This window comes from Panicum virgatum, chromosome 2N (assembly GCF_016808335.1).
Source record: "Panicum virgatum strain AP13 chromosome 2N, P.virgatum_v5, whole genome shotgun sequence".
Classification (NCBI taxonomy): Eukaryota; Viridiplantae; Streptophyta; class Magnoliopsida; order Poales; family Poaceae; genus Panicum; species Panicum virgatum.
The window spans coordinates 65,419,232-65,440,192 of NC_053146.1; the positions used below are offsets into that span (position 1 = coordinate 65,419,232).

Here is a 20,961-nt window from a genome sequence, read left to right on the forward strand (position 1 = left end):
CGGGCACGTGATGATCCCCGGTGACACGGCACGGCGCCTCAAATTCAGCTCCGCAGCTCGCCCAAGATGCTTAAACAAAAACAAAAAAAAAACACATTGTCAAAGCGTACTCGCGATCTCCAAGGTCTTCTCGACCCTAGATCAAGTAAGTGCTGGTGTTTATTCGCTCGAGGCACCGAGCAATCTGCCCCTGGTATCGAAGACACGACTATCCCGTTGCATCCTCGATGCCATCCTTCAGCCCACGAGGCCACGACATACCGGGAAGTTTCACTTATTTCTACGTAATTTATGATGCATAGCATAGTGCCTAACGGAAATGAAACCAACAGCAAGGTTTAGATAATCTCAATGCAAAATCCTGCATGCCGGTCAGTTTACATGCCGGTCAAATTTCATCATTTGGGCAGGAATCCTGGTCACTGTTTTTCCTTTTTGCGCCCCCCCCCCCCCCCCCTGTTCCGTGCCAACGAGTTTTGGGCGTGGACCTAACAATTCATCGCTTCTCCACGTCAAAGTCTCCGCTTCCTTCTTCTTCCACTCGACCACTCCACTCCTCTCCTTGGGATCCCACCTCTCCTCCCGTATTTCTATCCTACTCAACTCGGATGCTCCAGCCAAGTGCCGGTGCTCCACGAGCCCGCAGCCACGCGCAGCAAGCCTAGGCAGGGGCGCCACCTCTCTCGCCGCGCGCCTCGGATGACGCCGATGGCCTCCTCGAGGCTCGCCCACGTCGTGGCGGCCTTGTTGCTAACGTCCTGCGCCCTCCTCTGCGCCGACGCGTCCGTGCACGATTACACCGGCGAGCGCTTCGTCGGCTCCGGCAACGCCTTCGTCCTCTACGGCGGCAGCGAGGGCGTCTACGCCACCTCTAAGGCCGGCGCGTTCATCCGGTGCGCATGGACCGGCGCCGGAGGATCAATTCAGTGTTTCTCTGGGTTATCCGGGAGGTGATTGTGAGTGTTGACGCGGTGGTTCGTTTCTTGGTCGTTGCAGTTTCGAGAAGGTTGCCTTCAGGAGGACGCCGGAGTCGGCGGCCGCGGCCGAGGATGACGGCAACCGCACGGCCACGGTCACGGCGGTCATCTTCGAGGCCGGCCACCGCGACGCCGTCGGGGGCACGGACGTCTCCGGCGAGCGCGCGCTCTGCTGCACGCCGCGCATGGCGAAGCTCGGGGTGTGCACGGAGGGCGCGGTGATGTACCGCGCGTGGAACGCCACCGGCTGGCCCAAGGTGCTCGCGGCCTCCTTCCTCCCGGGCGGGCTCGAGGCGGCGTTCCCGGACGAGACGGTCGCCGTGTCGCGCACCGGCATGTACACCCTCCTCTTCGTCCACTGCGACGCGTCGCTGGCCGGCGGGCAGGTGGCGGCCGCGGGCAAGACCATCTGGAAGAACAGCCGCGGCTACCTCCCCGGCCGGATGGCGCCCCTGGTGCCCTTCTACGGCGTCATGTCGCTGGCGTTCGCGGCGCTGGCGGCGTACTGGTTCGCGCAGTACGCGCGGTTCTGGCGGGAGGTGGTGCCGCTCCAGAGCTGCGCCACGCTGGTGATCGCGCTGGGGATGGTGGAGACCGCCACATGGTACCTCGACCTCGCCGAGTTCAACGAGTCCGGCGTCCGCCCGCGCGGGGCCACGTTCTGGGCGGCCACCTGCGGCGCGCTCCGCGGCGCGGTGGCGCGCGTGCTGGTGCTGGCCGTGGCCATGGGCCACGGCGTGGTGAGGCCCGCGCTGGCGGGGCTCAAGAGCGCCAGGGTGGCCTTCCTCGGCGCCGCCTTCTTCGCCGCCGCGGAGGCCCTCGAGGTCTGCGAGAACGTCGGCACCGTCAGCGACCACTCGCCGTCGCCGGCGAGGAGGCTGTTCCTGGTGCTCCCCGCGGCGGCCCTGAACACGGTGTTCGTGTACTGGATATTCAGCTCGCTGTCCAAAACTCTGAACAAGCTCAAGGTGAGTAGCACTGAGGTATCTCAGAATGTTTTCTTCAGATTTCGTCAGTGACCCCAACAGAATTTAGCATTGTAAATCCATTTTCTGTAGGCGAGACAGATGACGGCAAAGCTGGAGATGTACCGGAGGCTCAACAACGCGTTGATCATCGCGGTGGCCGTGTCGCTCGGCTGGATCACATTTGAGGTAAACCACACCAAGCAACTTGGACACCCCCCCTTTTTTTTTTGTGTAAGCAAGAGTGCGAATTCATTCAACCACCATTCCTGCACAGTCGGTCACTGCTTTAGAATCGTACCGTCGTTCAGCGTCTGTTCTTAGCAAAGTGGACTAGATTGAACATTGCACAGCTTTTCAGAGTCGTCGACCTTGCAGACTTTTCTTTGGATCTTTGCTCAGAATGTTTAGTCCGTCACTCCCATCAACCCAGCTGCGACTTTTATCGATCTGTCGCGGCCACTGCACTAAATATTCCCAGGGTATATGATCGACAGCGAAATAACATATTTCTTGGAACTGAGATAATTCTGAATTCTGATGCCGTGGCCTAAGGGTCGTTTCCCTGAGCACAGAATGCTCATCCTATCCAGTTGTCGCCGTTGAAACGGTGACAATCTGAAAAACAGAGCCGGTTACCAGACGGCCTGATCATGTGAATGCGCGAGCAGATCCACTTCAAGTCGACTGAGGAGTACAGCGAGCGGTGGCGCGCGGCGTGGGTGATCCCGGCGGTGTGGCAGCTCATCTCCTTCTCGCTGCTCTGCGCCATCTGCCTCATCTGGTCGCCCTCGCAGGGCTCCACGAGGTAAACTGAAGTCTGTTGTCGCTTGCATTGCAGCGACATCACCCAATACACAAAGAGGGCATCATGTACTAATGGCGTCAGACTTGCAATTCCAGGTACGCCTACTCCTCGTCGTCGGAGGGCGAGGACGTGGAGCGTGACCTGGAGGACACGCGGCCGCTGATCAGGCCCGGGCCGCTGTCCTACGTGGACACCTGGGCGATCTCCGTCTCCCAGGACGCTACCAAGATCATCCTGCGAACGGACTCCGGCGTGTACGCCAAAGCCGCCGGCGACGGAGGCAAGCGGGTGTAAGCCCCACCACGAGCTGAGAATGGCTGACGGTTTCCTAGTAAGCATGTTGGAAAAAAAAAAGGTTCCGTAAACTGTAGCACGGAGGACTTTGATTGCACAAGCGAAGCAGGTGGATGCCGTCTCCACGTCCTTTCTTGTATTTTGTTCTTTGGGTGAATTAGCCGCACCTGTGGTGGGTCGGGCCCATCTTAGTGCATGCTATCTAGGCCGAGCTGAATATTCAGTACAAGAGGCCCCACCAAATATCTTGAGGCTTGACACCACGAGATACAATAAAATTTTGATTTCGATTTGGTTGGGGCGCGCCAGGCTCGGGCTGTAGTGCAACGCCCGAGCGACACTCGAGGGCCCCAGTGGCAAGCCACTGTGGTGGACCCTCCCCCACAAAAAATAAATTTAATATCAAAATGGACACATGGCCCACATATCAGATATTAAACTGATAAGAACAGATACTACACTTGATCTTAGCCAAAAGGCCGAGAAAGGTATGAGTTGCTACGGTGCCCTGCCCCTTCTTTTGTAGCCGTCCTCCGGCTCCGCCCGCTCTAACGCGCCGAGGTGGGACTAAACTGAAGCAGAAGCGCCGCACCGCAGCGCGCGCTCTGCTCCACCACTTGGGCCGTTTGGGCTGCAAATTTGTTGAAGCGTTACGGCCCAGGGATCGTTCTTCCTTTCGTTTCCTGTGAGCCGCCGCCGCGGGGACACACTCGAAGCAACCCCACAACCCCGTCGCCGCCACCAGCGGGCGTGTAGCCGTGTATCCTCGCTACTCCGCTTTGCTCCTAGCCCAAGTAAGTCGCTCACTCATCCCTCAGCCCACGCACGCGCCGCCATACTCCGCTCTTCCGTCTCCAGACCTGGCGACCCGCCGCACCGTTGGCCGCCGACCGTCGGCGCCAGCCACCGCCGCCTGCGAGGCTGTGCCTCCACCCCACGCCGCGTGGTCTCCCTCCCTCGACCCTCGACTCCTTCGTCTCGCCGGGCGTCGGCCCCTGCTTGGGCGCTGGCTGGGCGCACCGCTCGTCCGGTCCCGCCGCCCGTCGGGGCCCCGCGGCATCACGCGGTCGCGCCCCTCCACTGCTGCACGCTAGCCTGCAGCCGCCTCCCGCCTGGCCGCGGGCCACCCCAACGTGTCCGCGCTCGTGTTTGGTAGTTGGTACTGCTGGTCCGTACTTCTCTCTCTCTCTCTCTCTCTCTCTCTCTCTCTCTCTCTCTGTATTCCGTAATCCCATTCAGTACTGATTCCATTTATATTGTTTCTTACTTTCTTTGTTCAGGCATTGAGTGGTTAATTGAATAATTGTGCATTCATTTGTATTGTTGTTGTGTATTCCTGATCCTTAAATTGGCATTGATTCTACCGGTGGCAACTACAACTGTGGAAAGAGTATTTTCTAGGTTGAATCTTTACTCTAGGTTGAATCTAGTAAAGAATTAAATGAGAAATCGCATGGATGATAAGTTATATTGAATGATTGTTGCTCACTTTTATTGACCGTGAAATTTTCTATAATATAAGTGAGGATGACATAATTCACACTTTCATGGCCATGAGGAAGTCTAAAGCAAAAGCTTTAGACTAGACTAGTATTGTCATCTTCTATTTATGTAAGATCTTACTGATGTTGCAACCTTTTGTATTGTAAATTATTCTAGTTGTGAACTAAAATATTGAATCGAATGTATTGTAGGATCCTTTACTTATGTTGTTATTGTAAATTTGATCATTATATACCATATTATTGCCCAAGTGCTATTAGATTACACTAAACTGCGTTGAATTTTTTTGCCAGGACTACCCTAGTTTTAATTCCTGGGTCCGCCGCTGGGTAGAGAGCAGCGCGCCACATCGTCGCCTGTGTCTCTCGCAGCCAGGGGCGGGAGGGGAGCAGGAGCCTGGGGGCTGCAGCGGAGCGCCGGAGCAGGTCCCACCGTGGGACGTGCGGCAGCTCTAAGGAGAATACTGGAGCCGCTACCACCACGACCACCTCGCCTTCGTGCCAATCCGTGACGCCGTCGAGCCCTTCGCCTACTGCCTCTCTGACCTCTTCATCGACTTTTAAGGGGCTCGGCTAACAGGTGCAAACTATTTGCCCACTGGATTTTTTTTTTTGGAAACAAGCCCACTGGAATTTAGTGTTCATACCTATCTTAGGTTACCTGCTGTAATTATCTCAGTATTTGCCCAAATTTTCCTTGGTCGGCGAGAGGTTTCAGAACTTGGCTTTCTATTACCTAGCGAGAATTTTGTGAAGTTGCTTTTTCACCTAGCCTTAATTTAGATGTACTGTTGTTGAGAAACTTGTATGTTAGCTACATGGTTTTTAGTAGTATCTGAAGGTTGGATCTGTTGCTTCAGAGGTGACTTTAGTAGTTGATACAGCATATAACTTACAGTCAGTAGCGATTATGTTTTTTTTTTGTTTCTTGCAGGAGCATTTGATGTAATCTGGAAGCTGCGACGTATTATCTCTCAGCTGGTTCTCTCCATCTAATTATCAAGTAATATTTCTCCATGAAGTGTAGTTTATGCACAGCTCATTCCTGCTTCTGCTGTTTCTGTAAATGTAAGGAGGGGTCGGCTTCCCTCGTCTATGCGCCGGGCAGTCCAATGGTTCCTGCGGCGAGCCCTTGCAATCAGGAGCTACCCCCCAGTGTTGCGTCTTTCCTCTCAGGCTTGTTGCCTGAACAGCTCGGATAATGAGGAGCCCATTCGGAGTTCTGCTTATGTTGATTATAGAAGCCAGTGTCTGCTTCCCTCGATCACGCTAGCAGTGCGGACTTCAAACTGGGATGCTGCCAGAAATATAAGCTTCTGGGAGTGTGTGACGTTGTACGGGCTATCTCAATCAATTGGTCTGTTTGCATTGCTTGTGCAGTTGTTCTTGCCAAGGAGAATCAGAGAAATCCGGTGCTTGATTCAGAGCATTGTTGATTATTGTGGAAATGCTGGACAGGAGTTGTTTGAGTTGGCTCCTATGCTGGTCAGTAAATTGGGTGGGTCAATGACGCTGTTACAAGTTTATGCTGCTGTCATCCGGATTTTTGTAGAGTTGTCGATGTTTGAGGATGCTCTTCTCACTTACATTGAGGCCAAAAAGGTTGGTGTTGAGCTACGTCTGGGCAACTTCTTGCTGAAGTGTTTAGCCCAGGGGAATCAGATCATGTATGCCAGGAGTTTATTTGCTGACATGAAAAGTTCCGGTCCTTCACCAAATGTTTACTCTTATTCAGTTTTGATGAGTATGTATACACACGGAGAGAGGTTATGCTTAGAGGAAGCTTTTGAGCTTCTTCGTGAAATGGAAATGAATGGTGTGAGACCGAATGCTGCAACCTATGGAACTTACCTCTATGGGCTTTGCCGTTCCAGACAGGTAACATCTGCATGGGACTTTCTCCAAGGTCTTTGTCAGAGAGGGTGCCCTTGCAACACTTATTGTTTTAATGCCGTGATTCATGGTTTCTGTAGTGAGGGTCAGGTTCACAAAGCCGTAGAAGTGTTTAATGGGATGAAGAAATGTGGATTTCTACCGGATGCCCACAGCTATAGCATATTAATTGACGGGTTTTGCAAACAAGGGGAACTATTGAAAGGTTATGACATGCTTGATGAAATGGCAAGAAACGGAATCAGTCCTAACCATGTAAGTTATAGTTCACTTTTGCATGGTCTTTGCAAGACTGGAAATGTTAAACTTGCACTTGGGATTTTCAAGAGGCTTAAAGGCCAAGGTTTCAAGCATGACCAGATAATGTACAGCATCCTTTTCAATGGCTGTTGCCAACATTTAGATCTAGATATCGTCAATGATCTTTGGGACGTCATGATTCATCATGATTTTGTTCCAGATGTTTATGATTATACCAATCTGATCTATGCATTATGTAGACATAGATACCTTATAGAAGCATTGGAAGCATTTGAACTCATGCTTGAGAATGGGGTAACTCCCAACATTGTGACATGCACAATCCTAGCTGATAGCTTTAGCAAAGAAGGGCTGATAGGTGAGGCCTTCCTATTTCTTAATAAAGTACATCAGTCGCTGGGAATTGCTCCCAACCTTTTCACATACAAAGTTATTATCAAAGGCCTTTGCGAGATCAACAAATCGGACAACGTTTGGGAATTTTTTGCAGACATGATAAAAAGGGGATATGTTCCTGATGCTGTCTTCTACAGTATTATTATTGATGGTTTTGTGAAGGCTTTGGAGTTGCAGGAGGCATTCAGGCTGTATCATAAAATGTTGGATGAAGGGATAAAACCTACTATTTTTACATATACTAGCCTCCTAAATGGGCTGTGCCATGATGATGGACTTCCTGGATTTAGGAAATTGATGAGGGATATGATTGGGGAGGAACTGATACTTGACAAGATTTTGTGCACATCTATTATTGCATGCTATTGTCGACGTTCGAATATGAAGGCTGCCATGGAAATGTACAGAAAAATGGAAAGCTCTGGTTTATCACCAGATGCTTTTGTATATACTTGTCTAATTAGTGGTTTCAGTAAAGTTCGTGTGATGGATGGTGCACTCTTGATGATGGAAGAAATGGAAAAAAGGAATATTAAACCTACTGTAGTAACCTATACAGCACTCATAGTTGGATATCTGAAAACAGAGGATGAGAAACAAGCTATTAAAACGTGCATAAATATGCATCAGGCAGGCATTGTTCCAGATGGCAAGCTGAGTTGTATATTGGGCCTTGGCAATGGCAGGGATGATTCTGATTATTATTCTCAGAAAGCAAAGGATATAACATAGATTTTCAAATAGAGCTTTATTAACTTATCAAGGGGCTGCTGTGTGATGGTGATGAGCTTGCCTAGTGTGGAAAAATGTTGGCTACACTCTTTTCCTCCACTTCCACACTGCTGTCGGATGAACAAGGAACAGGAATGAAGTAACCTGAAAGTGACAGTTTAATCCATGGACAACACCTGGAGGGGTGCGATCATTACAGGTAGCCCATTGCATTGTGCATGTGTCTAATATAGGGTATTAGACTGCATTTTAGAAAATCACCTTTTTACCTAATCAAAAGCCAATTTAATCTTTGGGTCGCTTCAGTTCATATGTGCCATCTCCATCCTTGAAATTTTTGTTGGTTTCCTAGTTTCATATTTAAAAAGATGACCACTAGTCAACTATTTCCTTCCACAACTGCTACAAGATGCGTTACATTCAATCATGCTATTATTTCAAAAAAACACTTTTCTGTAACTTTACTATCTAATTATCTATACTACTCGTAAAGGGATGAGCTTGGCACATCTGTAAGATTGCAACAATCCATTATCCATCAAATAAATCCAATGGCTAAAATCTAAAGATGTTCCACACCTGAAATCATTACCATTCCATTAATCAGTTTAGTGTTCAATTGGTTCACCTTCCCTGCATTCTCATCCTCTGCAAGAAAAAAAAAGATCACATTCTCTCTGGCATGCCCCCTTGGGATTTTGTCTCCTCCTGTAGGCTGACATCTCAACATGTAATCCCCCTCACTGCTGCATAGAAAACTATGCACTGGCTGAAGCTGCCAGTTGGCTGAAGAGGCAGCATGCTCCAGGTCACCGTGGAAGGCACCACTCTGTTTACAAATCCTTGTATAAATATAATTGTTTGGTAGAATTCACATGAAGTTCGTCATGGCGCCCATAAATAAGTCGTAGAAAATCTTAAAAGGCATTGATAATATTCTGCACTGAAGGAACTTAAGTCTAGGAATCGAAATTTTGTTTCTGTGAAATGTTCACTTACTGGTATATATTCCAATACTCTGCAGCTTAGGCCTTTGAGAAGCATCAAGCATGGTTGTTACTCCATTTTTCCGGCCTATTGATTTGGACTAAAAAGGGCGTACCCAGTGCCGTAGGCTTCCCGCACTGTGCGGGGTCTAGGGAAGGGTTGTTTTTAAGCCCCAAACCTTACCCACACAAATGGTTGTTTTTAGGCCTATTGATTTGGACTGCAGAGCAAATACCAACAGCAGTCTACGGTTGAGTTATCTGCTTCCTAGACTGACCATCAATCAATCTGGAAGGTACAGAAGCTCCCTCGACATATACCACTAAAGGTACAGGTTTCTGCTGGAGACTGCTGCATGGTTTACTGCTAATTCGGACATTTTACATATGTGGCATATAGAGATCCTGGGAGCTGCGTGACCTGTGGAACATAAGGGGATACATCTACAATGCTTTTGTTAGGAGTAATTACGCCAAATTGTTTTTGAAGGAGCTGTACACATACTAAGGTGCAGAATTTCCCCATCTACAGCCAAGATCTTGCTTGAAAGATATCCCGGATGATAATTATTGTTCGGTGCAGATGTGAGCTGTGTTCCTTCAGAATGTGGGCAATCTGCACTGCCAGAAATGAAAATAAAGCATGGCATGAAGGAGTGTAAGCTGCTGTCAGATGGGTTTGGGAGGCAGCTGCAGACTCTCTGAGGATGGCAGCTATGCCAATCGAAAATAAGAAGCAAGAAGTAGAAGTGCAGTGGGGACCACCAAAGATAGTAGGGGGGTGAAAGTAAACACAGATGGGACATTTTCTTTCACCAGCTCATACACAGGGGCGAAGAATGTCATTATTTGAGAGTGAAGAAGAGGCTAACTCATGCTCGCATGATAATGCCCTGATGTGTGATGTGCTAAGGGCAGTGATGCTCACTTGCAGGAATGTATTGCAAGGTGCAGAATTAGGTGAATCTGAATACTGGTGAGGAAGTGGCATGAACAAGAAATAAATAAATCAGAAATCAGCATCATCCTGGAAGAAATTGAGATAACCTGGTGTTTTTATTATTTCAAGATTTACTTTGTGAACTCCTTCAAATAACATGGTGTGTTCTTGTGCTCAATAGACATCGTCAAGGTCCTCAGCTCTGTGTTTGATAACCATCTTTGTATTCCCCCATGTAATCTGTTTAATGCTATACGATAAAAGCTGAGCTGGGCCTGTTTCTAAAAGAGAGAATATTGAAGTCAAGCTTGTGCATGATCTTGCTTCGGGAATATATAATATATTGATTATGTGATACACACAGAAATTGGGATGCTGATTGTTCCGCCTGTTTCTTTGCCCTGTATGAAACTCCATTTTGGTGTTTAAATATGAACAGTGCATTTTGAAGTGCGAATTTTAAGACTCGCATTCACATTGTAGATTAGGAATACAAGTACCAAGGATTACCGGTATCTTGTAGAAAACCAAAAGTTTGAATTAAGCTGACACTTGAGGCATATAGATTTGCAGAACATTTTGTCGGTTTCTTTGGAGAGTAGGATGGAGCATTGGACTGCAAAAATGAAAGTAGAGATAAGTCTTAAAACTAGTTGAGAAATCAGTTGGTGTAGGGTTTAACCACGTGGCGTCATATCCTATAATATATTGATGAAAGATGGTCATGAAGCAACCATTGCAAGAAGTGGTCGGGATCCATGTGGTATTGGGATTGGCCAGCCATGAACCAACATATTGATCATAGGAATGACTCCTCAGACTGTTGGCAGGTGAGCATCACATTTGTATTCCAAAATGCATCGCATTGCATCTTTGTGCTAGAGTTGCGATCTTAACTTTAGGCCCCAGATTGATGGCTCACTGGAATTGTTTATCCCTAGCGTTGATGATAAAGTTTTCAGGAAGTGTATCATGGTGTTTTGATTCAATTCCGTTCCATAAGATAACCTTCTCTTTTCAAAACTACATGTACATGCAGATGCAGTGCAGGCATCTCTATCTTGGAAGGTTATCATCCACGAACCACGCTGAGCAGGCGTGGCTGGCTTGTGAGCCCCAGCATGCCAGAGGTCAGCGTCGACGACGAGGGGGCTGGGAGGAGCAGCGAAGGTGTCGCGCAACCAAACGCTTGGGTTGCACGCCACAATTGACTACTTTCTTTTGCGAGTTTTTGGCCGTCGCTGGAGGGAGACGGGGACGCATCGGGCTCCATGTGGCCGTCTCCATCGGGCAAGATCTCGCTTGTCCCCTGCACCCATGCTTTCCAGATTCCATCATGATCGAGGAGCCGCCGAGCCTTGATTGCAAGTGACTGCACAGGAGCTCGCGCCTTGTGCGCTCTGGTACACGGCTCACATGATTGCAACTGCAAAATGTTTAGATACCGATGGACCAGTGCAAATAGTAGCCTCCAACCCTAGCCTTTCTTCCCTCCCCGTGAAGCATCCGGCATTCAGGCTAACTGGAGCTTTGCTTCATTTGGTCATGTACACACTGCAGATTTTTCAGATTTATCATTGCACAATACAGAACCAGCATGTTCTGAAACGCCCTTCATTAATCAACCAAACCCGGATGCATCTTCTGCACAGCAATTCGCTTATCGTTAGGAGTTGGAGCCCAGCGACGCCAGGTGTAACACGGTTTCTGACGTGAGCCCTGTATCCGATGGGAAATCATACTGCTTGCTACTCATATCCTAATGAGTGAAATGCACCGTATACCCATAGACTTGTCTGGGTGTGTCATTTAGGTTTATGGACTCTCAAATTGCATTTTTGGCACCTTAAACTTGTCAAACTGTACCATCTAGGTCCATCAACTTTTAAAATGCTTATTTAGGTCCTTAAACTTGTTAGAGTGTGTTATTTGGGTCCATAAATTTTAAACTCATCACCATCAGTTGATTAATAATTAATTAATTGCATAACTCATGCCCGTATATGTGTGTAATTCAAACGGTCGAGACGACATATGGGTGGAATTCAGTTCATGCATGATGCATGACGACAGATAACATGGATGCTAGCTAGCCACAATCAGCAATGCGACCAATCAATTCTACATGCATACGGCGAGTCAACAGGTTGATCAAGTTGGTTGATGAGCATCGATCGAACTCCTGTTAATAACTACATTCATCTCGTTGTCGTCGTCTTCGTCCGCCACCGCTGCCGCCTTCGCCGCCGGAAGGACACCCAAGTAGGCGACGGAGAACAGGCGGACGTCGAGGCTGAGGTGCCACTGCGCGACGTCCGCGTGAATGGTCCGGATCTCCATCAACGGTCTGCTTAGTCTACTTCCTCACCGATGCCGCTGGATTTCTCACTGTAAGAATGCCGATCCTCTCTCTTCTATTCGCGATCTCGTTGTCTCTGTTGCTAGCACTAGATTATATGGGTTTGTCTCGTACCGTAGTGCTAGTGATAGATCATATATCTATTCTACATGTTGTTGCAGAGACTCGATTTGTATGAGTAATACAATTAATTAATTATTAATCAATTGACGGTGATGAGTTTAAAGATCATGGACCCAAATGACACACCCTAACAAGTTTAAAGACCTAAATAAATATTTTAAAAGTTAGTGGACCTAGATGACACGATTCGACAAGTTCGAGGTGACAAAAATGCAATTTGAGAGTCTATGGACGTAAATGACACAGACAAGTTCATGGGTATAGGGTGCATTTCCCTCTATCCTAATTCCTGTCACTGCAAGTTTCTTTCTTTCTTTTTCTTGACAAAAGAACAAGTTCAGCAGATTCTTGCAGCTCGGTCTTTCTGTTCACATGCTGTTTCCCTGCATCGTGGCATCATCTCTTCCAACTGCACATTTGTCATCGCTTTCTGCAGAATAACGCCCTCCTTTCCCTGATTTCCTTTTTTCTTTTTGCGAAGATCCTTTCCTCGATTTCAACAGGGTGACCACTGACAACTCCTACCGGCCACAAAATAATCTGAAAGAGAGAGAAGAAGAAGAAAAATCTCTGAGTCACACGTGTCACCAAGACATTTGTGGAAGTGGCTCTAGGCTTTAGCAGCCGTTCAATCAGTACTGTTCGCGCACGTGTCTGATTCGATCCTCTCTTCCACACTCCTCCTCAACGTGTTCGTACCACGAGCGGCCATTGCCCGGCGCTCTCCAGAGGCCAGTTGGCAGTTGCTGAGTGAGTCAGTGAGTGAGTGAGCGGTAGTACTGTCTCTGTCCCAAAATAAATGCAATTCTAAGGCTAATTTCAGTGGAGTGTTTCATATTTATGTTTCCAAAATAACTATATAAGCAACTAAGAAATGAAATGGTCTATGAAACCAACTCTACAATGCATAATTTCATAGCACGGTTTCATAGGCTCCAAGTAGCATTTAATTTTATGACTCAACAAGAGTTGGTATCCGTGTAGACATGATTTCATCTAGATGAAACTGATTTCCTCTCTCTCTTCTTAAATTTGATGTCATGTCATCAAACAATCCTATGTGGTATGCTATTTAATGAGAATGAAATCTCATAAAACCTCCCACTGCGAATGGCCTAAGACCAAACACGCAAAGCAATAGTAAGTGTAAAATTAACAAAATACTCTTTGTCTTTTGTGGCGAGTGAATGAGATATTAGTTGTCTTTTATGAGAACTTTTTAAAAACTGACTTGTATTTAGTAGTAGGTGTGTCAAAGTTATAGATGTTCATGCAGCCCGCAGCCCGTTAGCCCGTCCGAAGCACGGCCAATTTGGCCCGGCCCAAGCACGGCCCGACCCGGTCCAATCTGTGCCCGGGCTTGGGCCGTCACCCTAGCCCGTGGGCTGGCACGGCCCGGCACGGAGTTAGCAGGCTGGCCCGGTAGCGGCCCGCTAACTCCAACAATAGAGCCCAACCGGCCAGCCCACAGCCCGCGCACGCGCCCCCAGTGGCCCAGTCCCCCACCCCCAATCCCCCCCGACCCCCGCTCTCGAACCCTAGCTCCCATTTTCCCACTCGGTCGCCGCCTTTCCACCTTCGCCGCCTGCCCGCCTCCGCACTGCAGCTCTGCTCCCTCACCGCGCCGTCGAGGCGGCCCCCTTCGGCCTGCGCTCCCTCGCCCCGTCGTGGACGGCTCGACGCCGCCCCCGCCGGCCTTCGCACTGGGCTCTGGCCAACGCGCGCCTCCCTCTCCGGTGTGGCGGCGTCGCCCCCTCCTCTCCGACCTCCGGCGCTCCTCCACTCCTCTCCGACCTCCGGCAGCCGGCACTCCCCTCCTCTCCGACCAACATCGGCGGTGCGGCTCCCCGTGACGAGCAAGCCGCCGCTCCTAGATCCAGGACGGCCAGGGCGGCACGGGGCTTCTAGATCCAGGACGGCGGCGGCTGACGCTAGCAGCGGGCAGTGTGCGGCCGAGGGGCGGCGGCCAGCGGGCGGGCGGCGTGCCCGCCCGCGGCGGCACGGGCACGAGAAAGCTCCCGTGCTTCCCGGGCCAGCACGGCACGAATTCGGCCCTTGGGCCCGTGCCTGGGCCGGCGGCGCAGCCCGTGGGCTGACCCGGCACGGCCCACTAAGGCATCGGGCCGGGCTAGGCATGGCCCGGAGGTGACCGGGCCAGGGTCGGGCCGGACGGCCCGAATGAACATCTATAGTCAAAGTTAACATCTTTTGTTGGACACATTTTAAATTCTAGAATTATATTTATTTTGGGATGGAGGGAGTATCAGTCATGGCATTCAAGCAAGTCGGGTACTGTATAACCACGATTCCCCGAGACGAAGCACCACCAGTGCCTGGGCAGCTGACTCTGCCTATCTTTCCCGGCCCGCGGGCCCACGGACCAGTTGCGGTGGCGCGGCGTGGCTCCGACCACCGCGCACAGCACGGGCGCTGACACTGACGGTCAATTTATGCATCAACTGCGGCGACAGATTTTCCAGGATCTCTCGCGCGGCGTACGAGCTGCGATTGGCCACACAACAGCAGCGTCACGGCCGCGGTGATTTGATTTCGTTGCCGCCGGCGAGCCGTACTTCGTGCACAGCACAGGCCGCGACTTGGGTGTAGCTAGCGTTGGCGCCAGCCGCCAGGGGAAAGTCGCCGCCGGGGCCTCACGTCGCGCGTGCCCGCGCACGCGGAAACACTCGCTAGTGGGCGGCAGCGCGAGCTGGACGACGACCCCGGTCACCAGAACGAAGTCGCTCCCGTGGCTCACTAGAATCTCGAGTGGAGGCCGTCCGACTTGTTTTCCAATGCGTTGTTTGGGTATTTTCTTCTGAGGAGCTGATGCTGATATCTTCTAGCGTCTTTGAAGACACCTGTCTAAAAATCCACCCAGGACTGCGTAGCCGCAGTTGAATTTGCTACTAATGTGTAAGTATTATCCTCATGCTTCTTTATGGACTGCTGCTACTTACATTCGTAAATCAACCTTTTGGAGTTCCATTCTTATTATTAGGCATCATCTTGAACAGAATGTCACCATCCAATTCATTGATGGCAACACCTCTATTTGGAATCAGCCTTGGAGTCCTTTTTGGAGGCAAATGCATGAAAGACTAAACCTTGAGCAAACAGTTTATCAAATACCAGAAAGAGTTTCTGATCTGTGGATGCCAAACACGAAAAGTTGGGATTCTGATAAAATTATCACCATTTTTGGGCAACAAACTTGGGATGCCCTTGTGCATGTTCCTATCATTGCAGGTACAGGACCGGATATTTTATGCTGGAAGCTAACATCTAATGGGCAATGTACTTCCAAGAGTGCTTACAAGATACTTGCAATTGAAGAGGCAGCGATTTCACCACCCACTAATATTCCTATGCAGGTTCTACAAATCCTACGCCAAGTATGGGCTGACAAAACAATCCAGCCTCGAATTAAAACATTTGCTTGGAGGTTGCTTAGATTAGCTTTAGGAACAACAAGTAGGATTCATAGAATAATTCCTAAGATCAATGAAACTTGCTCACGTTGTGGAGGTGTAGAAAATGATGTTCACTAGTTTTTTGAGTACAGTTATGCTAGGGCAGTGTGGTTTGCTTCTATGATTGGAATTCGAGCCCAATAGCCCATACTCTGTCTTCTTCAGGTCATGGAGTTCACATGCAGATTATGACAATATTGCAACAAGGACCATCACAGTCAACTGCAGGTATGATTTTTTCCATCATGTGGTGCCTTTGGAAGTCTCGTAATGATCACAGGTTCAACAACATTCATTGGTCGCCTGCAAGAGTGCTCCATGAGGCCAAAGCTATAGATATGTCTTACAGCTTGGCTATGGAAGAAGATATGAATCCTCCTGATCCTGTAATGCAGGCCCGTCACCAACACCTAAGTTCACAAGGTACAATTTATAGAGCTGATCCAATACAGGTACATGATGGTCCAAGAGTGTTCTGTGATGCTTCAGTATGTGTGCATCAGCCCCCACATCATAACCAAACTGGGATTGGAGTCTTCATACTTTCTTCCCCAAGGCATAGTCTATCCTCTGGATACTTTTTTCAGGTTGCAATTCCACGCATCTTGGAGCCATTGGAAGCAGAAGGTTGGGCACTGCTACTAGGTGCAAGGCTTGCTGCTGCACTGAACTTGCAGGTGGTGAACTTCCTCACAGACAATAAAATACTTGCCGATGCAGCTAAAAGGAGATCATCGCGCCAATACCCGGGTCATTGGTCATTGCGACCAATTATTGCTGAGTTCGCAGAAATCACTGAAGGCATGCAACATTCGATCATCAAGATCAACAGAGACACAAACAAGATGGCTGACAGGCTCGCAAAGCAGGCAAGACAGGCAACAATTTCTAGTTCTTGCCTTTTCTCTTGCGAAGCAAATGTACATTCTACTCAATGTACTGTGCAAACTGCACTCCAAAACTTTGATTGGGGTATGTTTTGCCCCATATCTGTACTGTGCCTTTAAGTAATGGAATATATCTTTTTCAAAAAAAATACCAGTCAAGTCCCGAGTGGCTTTCCTAAATAAAAAAAAAAAGTTCCGAGTGGCCCATGAGGCCATGACTGGACTGATCGTATGGGGGCAAAAAGTCTCGGTCTAGAGGCGCACAGATTGCCGGCAGTTCTTCAAGAACGAGTCAACTACGGAGGTGTGGAGATCTTGTACCACCGGCATTTCAGCTCGATCATGGACTGTGGAATCCAGATTAAAGATCATGCAACGACGACCACGCATGTGCATAGGTCACTGTCATGGAATTGTCGCTCATCGATCAGTTGGTAGCAGGGTTAACATATCCGACTGCTAACCGGTAACCGCCGGCCTCCGGTTCCGGTTTACCGGACCGGTTAGGCCGGTAACCGGTGGAAACCGGTTGAATTCAAATCCAAATTCAAATAAATTCAAAAACTCCCATGCAACCGGTTCCGACCGGTTTACCGGCCGGTTTGACCGGTTTACCGGCCGGTTTTACCGGTTTACCGGTCGGTTTGACCGGTTTGAAATTCAAAAGCTCCCGTGCAACCGGTTTACCAGCCGGTTTGACCGGTTTATCGACCGGTTTGACCGGTTTACCGGCCGGTTTGACCGGTTTGATCGGTGGGCCTTCATGGGCCGGCCCATTTTTTCTTTTTTCTTTTTTGATTTAACTTTAAATTCCCACAAACTATACTAAATGAATGAATTTTTGAGAAAATTTGACACCATTAGATTCATCACACCTTGAAGTATTTTTAGGAATTTTTTGAGAATTTTTCATTTTTTGAATTCAAATTTAAAATTTAAATTTTGGCCGGTTGGGTACCGGCCGAAACCGGAACCGGACCGGACCGATTTGACCGGTAACCGGTCAAACCGGACCGGTTCCCACCGGTTAGGTTAACCTTGGTTGGTAGTGGAAGCTCGGTGCTTTGCATTTTTGAATGCGCCATGTGCCTTGGGGTTAGTTGAACATCGCCTAGTCGTAGGCTCGTAGCACCCCACTGCTAGAGAAAGCACCACCCTCCAGCCTGCTTCCATCTTGGAAGAAAGTGACGGTGCTGAAATACATCTTTGGAACGATGCAGATTCAGAAGAGTCTTGTAGGAAATGTCTAGTCCCCACATGAACAAACCCTTCTTTTTCCCTTGAAAGCGCACCAAAAGATCTACTGATGACCATTCGAGGATTACTGTTCTTGAAGGCTACAGGCACTGTATTTTAAGGTATAGTAGTCTGTTCTTCATAGTCTGAACTCTGAACAGCAGGTTTGATTTGGGAACAGGTGAGAACGGTCTGACTTCAGAGCACAGTTGGATGTGAACGAGACACTTGTACAGAAACTAAGAGAGCCGGCCTTAGCACACTAGAAGTAATCAACAATTAGTGGGGGTTTCTTGCAGACAACAAAGACCAGGGTTACCTACAGGTCATTATCAACTATCCACTTGTTTATGACTAATGCCAAAAGAAAAGATAAACATATATAAGATCGATGCGCATACATGATGCTTCATGCTTCTGCGAGGTGCGCGTACTAATCAACAATTAGATAGAGATAAACGAGGCGCTTTGGTCCAGCAAATCCATCCCTTCTTTACTACTTTTAAGGAAGCAAGTGTGCCTCCTTTGGCTCATTAAATACGTGATTAGTACGATCTTAAGGCCAATCTGAGTGGGAGTGTTGTAGGAGTGTCATGGACATTAAATTTGCTAACATGTACCAATAGTTATGAGGAGAAAGGAGAGAGAGGAGTGTCATAAAATGTGAGAGGAGTGTCATCACCATAACACTCCACTAGCACAGTTCTCAAGTTTTCAATCTTGGTAACTGTGTCGACGACACTCCCACTGAGACTGGCCTAAGAAAATATCGCATCTTGTCAACGTTGTTGCCTGCCTTCGCCTCACCCAAGCCAATGCAACAGGGAGAAAATATGCTGCAAGTTTCATCAAAGATGCTGCGATTTGTCCCGAGAAAAGTGCTGCTTATCGGCGCTTTTGGCTTGGTTCATGTACGCGTGCAACACGAGCTCGTTTTTTTAGTGATGGACGCGAAGTTGTTCTTCATTGTCGATTCCATGCCTCGTCTTTAATTTGTAGTTTCCCACGGTTTGCATTGCCCGGTAGTCCGGTATGCGATGTTGATCAAGTCTTAATTAAGTTCAGTCTTCCAAGCCTAACCAATGAATGGAGCTTACATCATGTAGCCATGAAAACAAAACATTCACCAAACTGAAAAAGAAAATGAGTACCTCACGTTGACGATCGGAGGCAGGACCTCTAGTCTAATCTTACCCAGATCAATACCGTGGGCTAAAACTTATGTTTCCAAGCCTGGTAGAAAATCTTTCAAATCAGCTTTTAAAGGGATGTTCACATCAACATTACAGTGCAAAGGTTACTCGGAAATGATATTCCTTGGTAATTCTTTTAACCATGAGCCCAGACACTGGAGTGGGGCATCACTCTCGTGTGTCACTTTCCTCTGAGCACAGTATAAACTAGAGATCTGACAGCTACTGCTGGAAGAATCGTGGTCTAGTGAAAGGAGCACAAGAAAGCAACACAAACCAGTAACAATGACCACAGCAGATAAAAAAAAATACAAGTGGGAGCAAACAATGCCGGAAACTAATCGAGCGTTTGGTCGATCGATCAACAGTAGCGCAGATAGATTAACACTGACCACAGCAGATAAAAAAAATGCGGCAAAGAGGTGGGTAAAACAGTAAAAGTATTGCCTGCCACTCACACGCTTCCAACGTCTCCAATTTAATTCAGATTAGACGCGGTACGGTGCATAATACTTGAGCATTGGATGGTTTGTAGGATAAATGTAAGCTTTGATCAAGCTGCACCATGTAATTTTGCTGTTTTTATTTGTGTATAAGAACCTTTTATAGATAAAATACATATAAAAAGGAAAAGCAGGCTTGGATGAGCTAGTACAGAAGAATTTCAGCAGACAAAGATAGGACGAAAAGGATGGTCGCAGTAATAATCTCCACATGTCACAACAAGGTACGAACACAGCAGGAAGTTTCATGGTGACAAATACCTTTTTTTTCTTTCTTTAGAGGACCGTGGTGATAATGATAACATAGTTATATCCTCCAAAAGGAGGGCTAGGCCCATTACGATCACCTCCTGCTCCTCATGGCGTGTTGATGTTTCGGTTGGGGGTAATTACTTGATTTTGCTCTTTTTAAAAAAACAAAAGTATCTCAAGGAGTTACTTCAACATGTGTATTTTTTATATAAATAGTTTACATGGTTTAGAAATGCTTCCCCTTTTAATAAGAGAGATAATAGTTTACATGAATTATTAACATAAAGAAAATGCCGTGCTAAAAAACATAAAGAAATTGCCTTGCTATTTAAGTCAGAAGAGAAGGAAGAAAACAGATAGTATTTAATACATCCTATACTTCGAAAGTTCCAATATTGTCCAACCTTTTTCCATAGTCTAACTTCCTTAAGGCTTTAAGGGTCTAAGTTTAATATCAAAAAGTTAGGAAAACACTAACACATAATGTGACAAATTTGCTTGGAACTATAAATTACATGTTTGCTAAAGTTACATGGAAGCCACAACTGTGCAACAAAAATGTCCACGCTAACTCTTTTTAAGCTCTATTTGGATCCTCTAGCTAATCCAAATTATATATTTTTTGAAATATTATAGCCTCGTAATTAAAACATCTCTATAAAGTAATAATAATTGTGTAAAAAATAAAATATCTAAAGAAAAACCACATGGTTAATTGACCAGCCTGGTCCTACAATGCTACTCCTGCTAGCCAAGCGCCCAAGCCTAACTCGTCTTATCAAATCATCAACTCGGTGAAGTCAAACCAAACAAAACCCACCCGGCCCAACCCTGACCCAACACCAACTCGTGTTCCCGAACAGTCCAATCCGTCCGTCCGCTCCCGGCCCGCCCCGATCACGAGCCCCCCCCCCCCCCCCCCCCCCCCCCCCCCCCGCTCCAGAAGAAACGCGCACATGGCCGGCAGTAGCACGGGCGACGAGCCCCACGCCCCCGTCCAATCCGAGGCGAGCGCTCGGTGGACGCAACCTCCCAAAAGGAAAAACCCTTTTTCCCGTCCTCCTCCAGTCTCCCGAAACCACCGTCTCCGACCGCCCACACGAACCACGTGCGAATTCTTTCCGAGCCATCATGGCGCGCCCTCCGCCATTAAACTCCTCCTCCCCTCCGGCCTCCCACGCCAG

The 20,961-nt window shown here is 48.1% G+C and overlaps 2 protein-coding genes and 1 non-coding gene across 16 annotated transcripts; 2 read left to right on the forward strand and 1 right to left on the reverse strand.

Annotated features, from left to right (window-relative positions):
* The first annotated feature begins 525 nt into the window (after positions 1-525).
* On the forward strand, positions 526-3,334 carry LOC120661825 (transmembrane protein 87A-like). The gene is made up of 5 exons (XM_039940803.1): positions 526-893; positions 997-1,945; positions 2,036-2,131; positions 2,614-2,750; positions 2,846-3,334. Exons 1-5 carry the CDS (start codon positions 700-702, stop codon positions 3,042-3,044), a joined length of 1,575 nt encoding a protein of 524 aa, XP_039796737.1. The 5' UTR covers positions 526-699; the 3' UTR covers positions 3,045-3,334.
* Positions 3,335-3,339: 5 nt separating this feature from the next.
* Positions 3,340-3,536, reverse strand: LOC120663075. The gene has a single exon (XR_005670300.1). It is a non-coding gene; the product is annotated as a U2 spliceosomal RNA (small nuclear RNA).
* Positions 3,537-3,801: 265 nt separating this feature from the next.
* On the forward strand, positions 3,802-10,808 carry LOC120661824 (pentatricopeptide repeat-containing protein At1g05670, mitochondrial-like). Of its 14 annotated transcripts, none has more exons than XR_005670101.1 (7): positions 3,802-4,212; positions 4,841-5,126; positions 5,481-8,027; positions 8,853-9,143; positions 9,215-9,323; positions 9,398-10,584; positions 10,794-10,808. XR_005670101.1 is itself a non-coding variant. In XM_039940800.1 (6 exons), exon 3 carries the CDS (start codon positions 5,642-5,644, stop codon positions 7,826-7,828), a length of 2,187 nt encoding a protein of 728 aa, XP_039796734.1. In that variant the 5' UTR covers positions 3,818-4,212; positions 4,841-5,126; positions 5,481-5,641; the 3' UTR covers positions 7,829-8,027; positions 8,853-9,143; positions 9,215-9,323; positions 9,398-10,121. The 14 variants fall into 14 exon arrangements, 10 of the variants coding, with proteins under 10 accessions (XP_039796734.1, XP_039796735.1, XP_039796728.1 ...); XR_005670100.1 differs by having other exon boundaries at positions 3,812-4,212; positions 5,481-6,424; positions 6,520-6,694; positions 7,191-8,027; positions 8,853-10,584; XM_039940800.1 differs by lacking the exon at positions 10,794-10,808 and having other exon boundaries at positions 3,818-4,212; positions 9,398-10,121.
* Positions 10,809-20,961: the final 10,153 nt, after the last annotated feature.

Excerpts from the sequence above, each read along its gene's own strand:
- LOC120661824 (XM_039940794.1), top strand. The coding sequence starts at position 5,642 with ATGCGCCGGGCAGTCCAATGGTTCCTGCGGCGAGCCCTTGCAATCAGG.
- LOC120661825 (XM_039940803.1), top strand. The coding sequence starts at position 700 with ATGACGCCGATGGCCTCCTCGAGGCTCGCCCACGTCGTGGCGGCCTTG. Across the intron at positions 1,946-2,035 it reads AAACTCTGAACAAGCTCAAG|GCGAGACAGATGACGGCAAA; the intron begins GTGAGTAGCACT and ends CATTTTCTGTAG. Across the intron at positions 2,751-2,845 it reads CCCTCGCAGGGCTCCACGAG|GTACGCCTACTCCTCGTCGT; the intron begins GTAAACTGAAGT and ends TTGCAATTCCAG.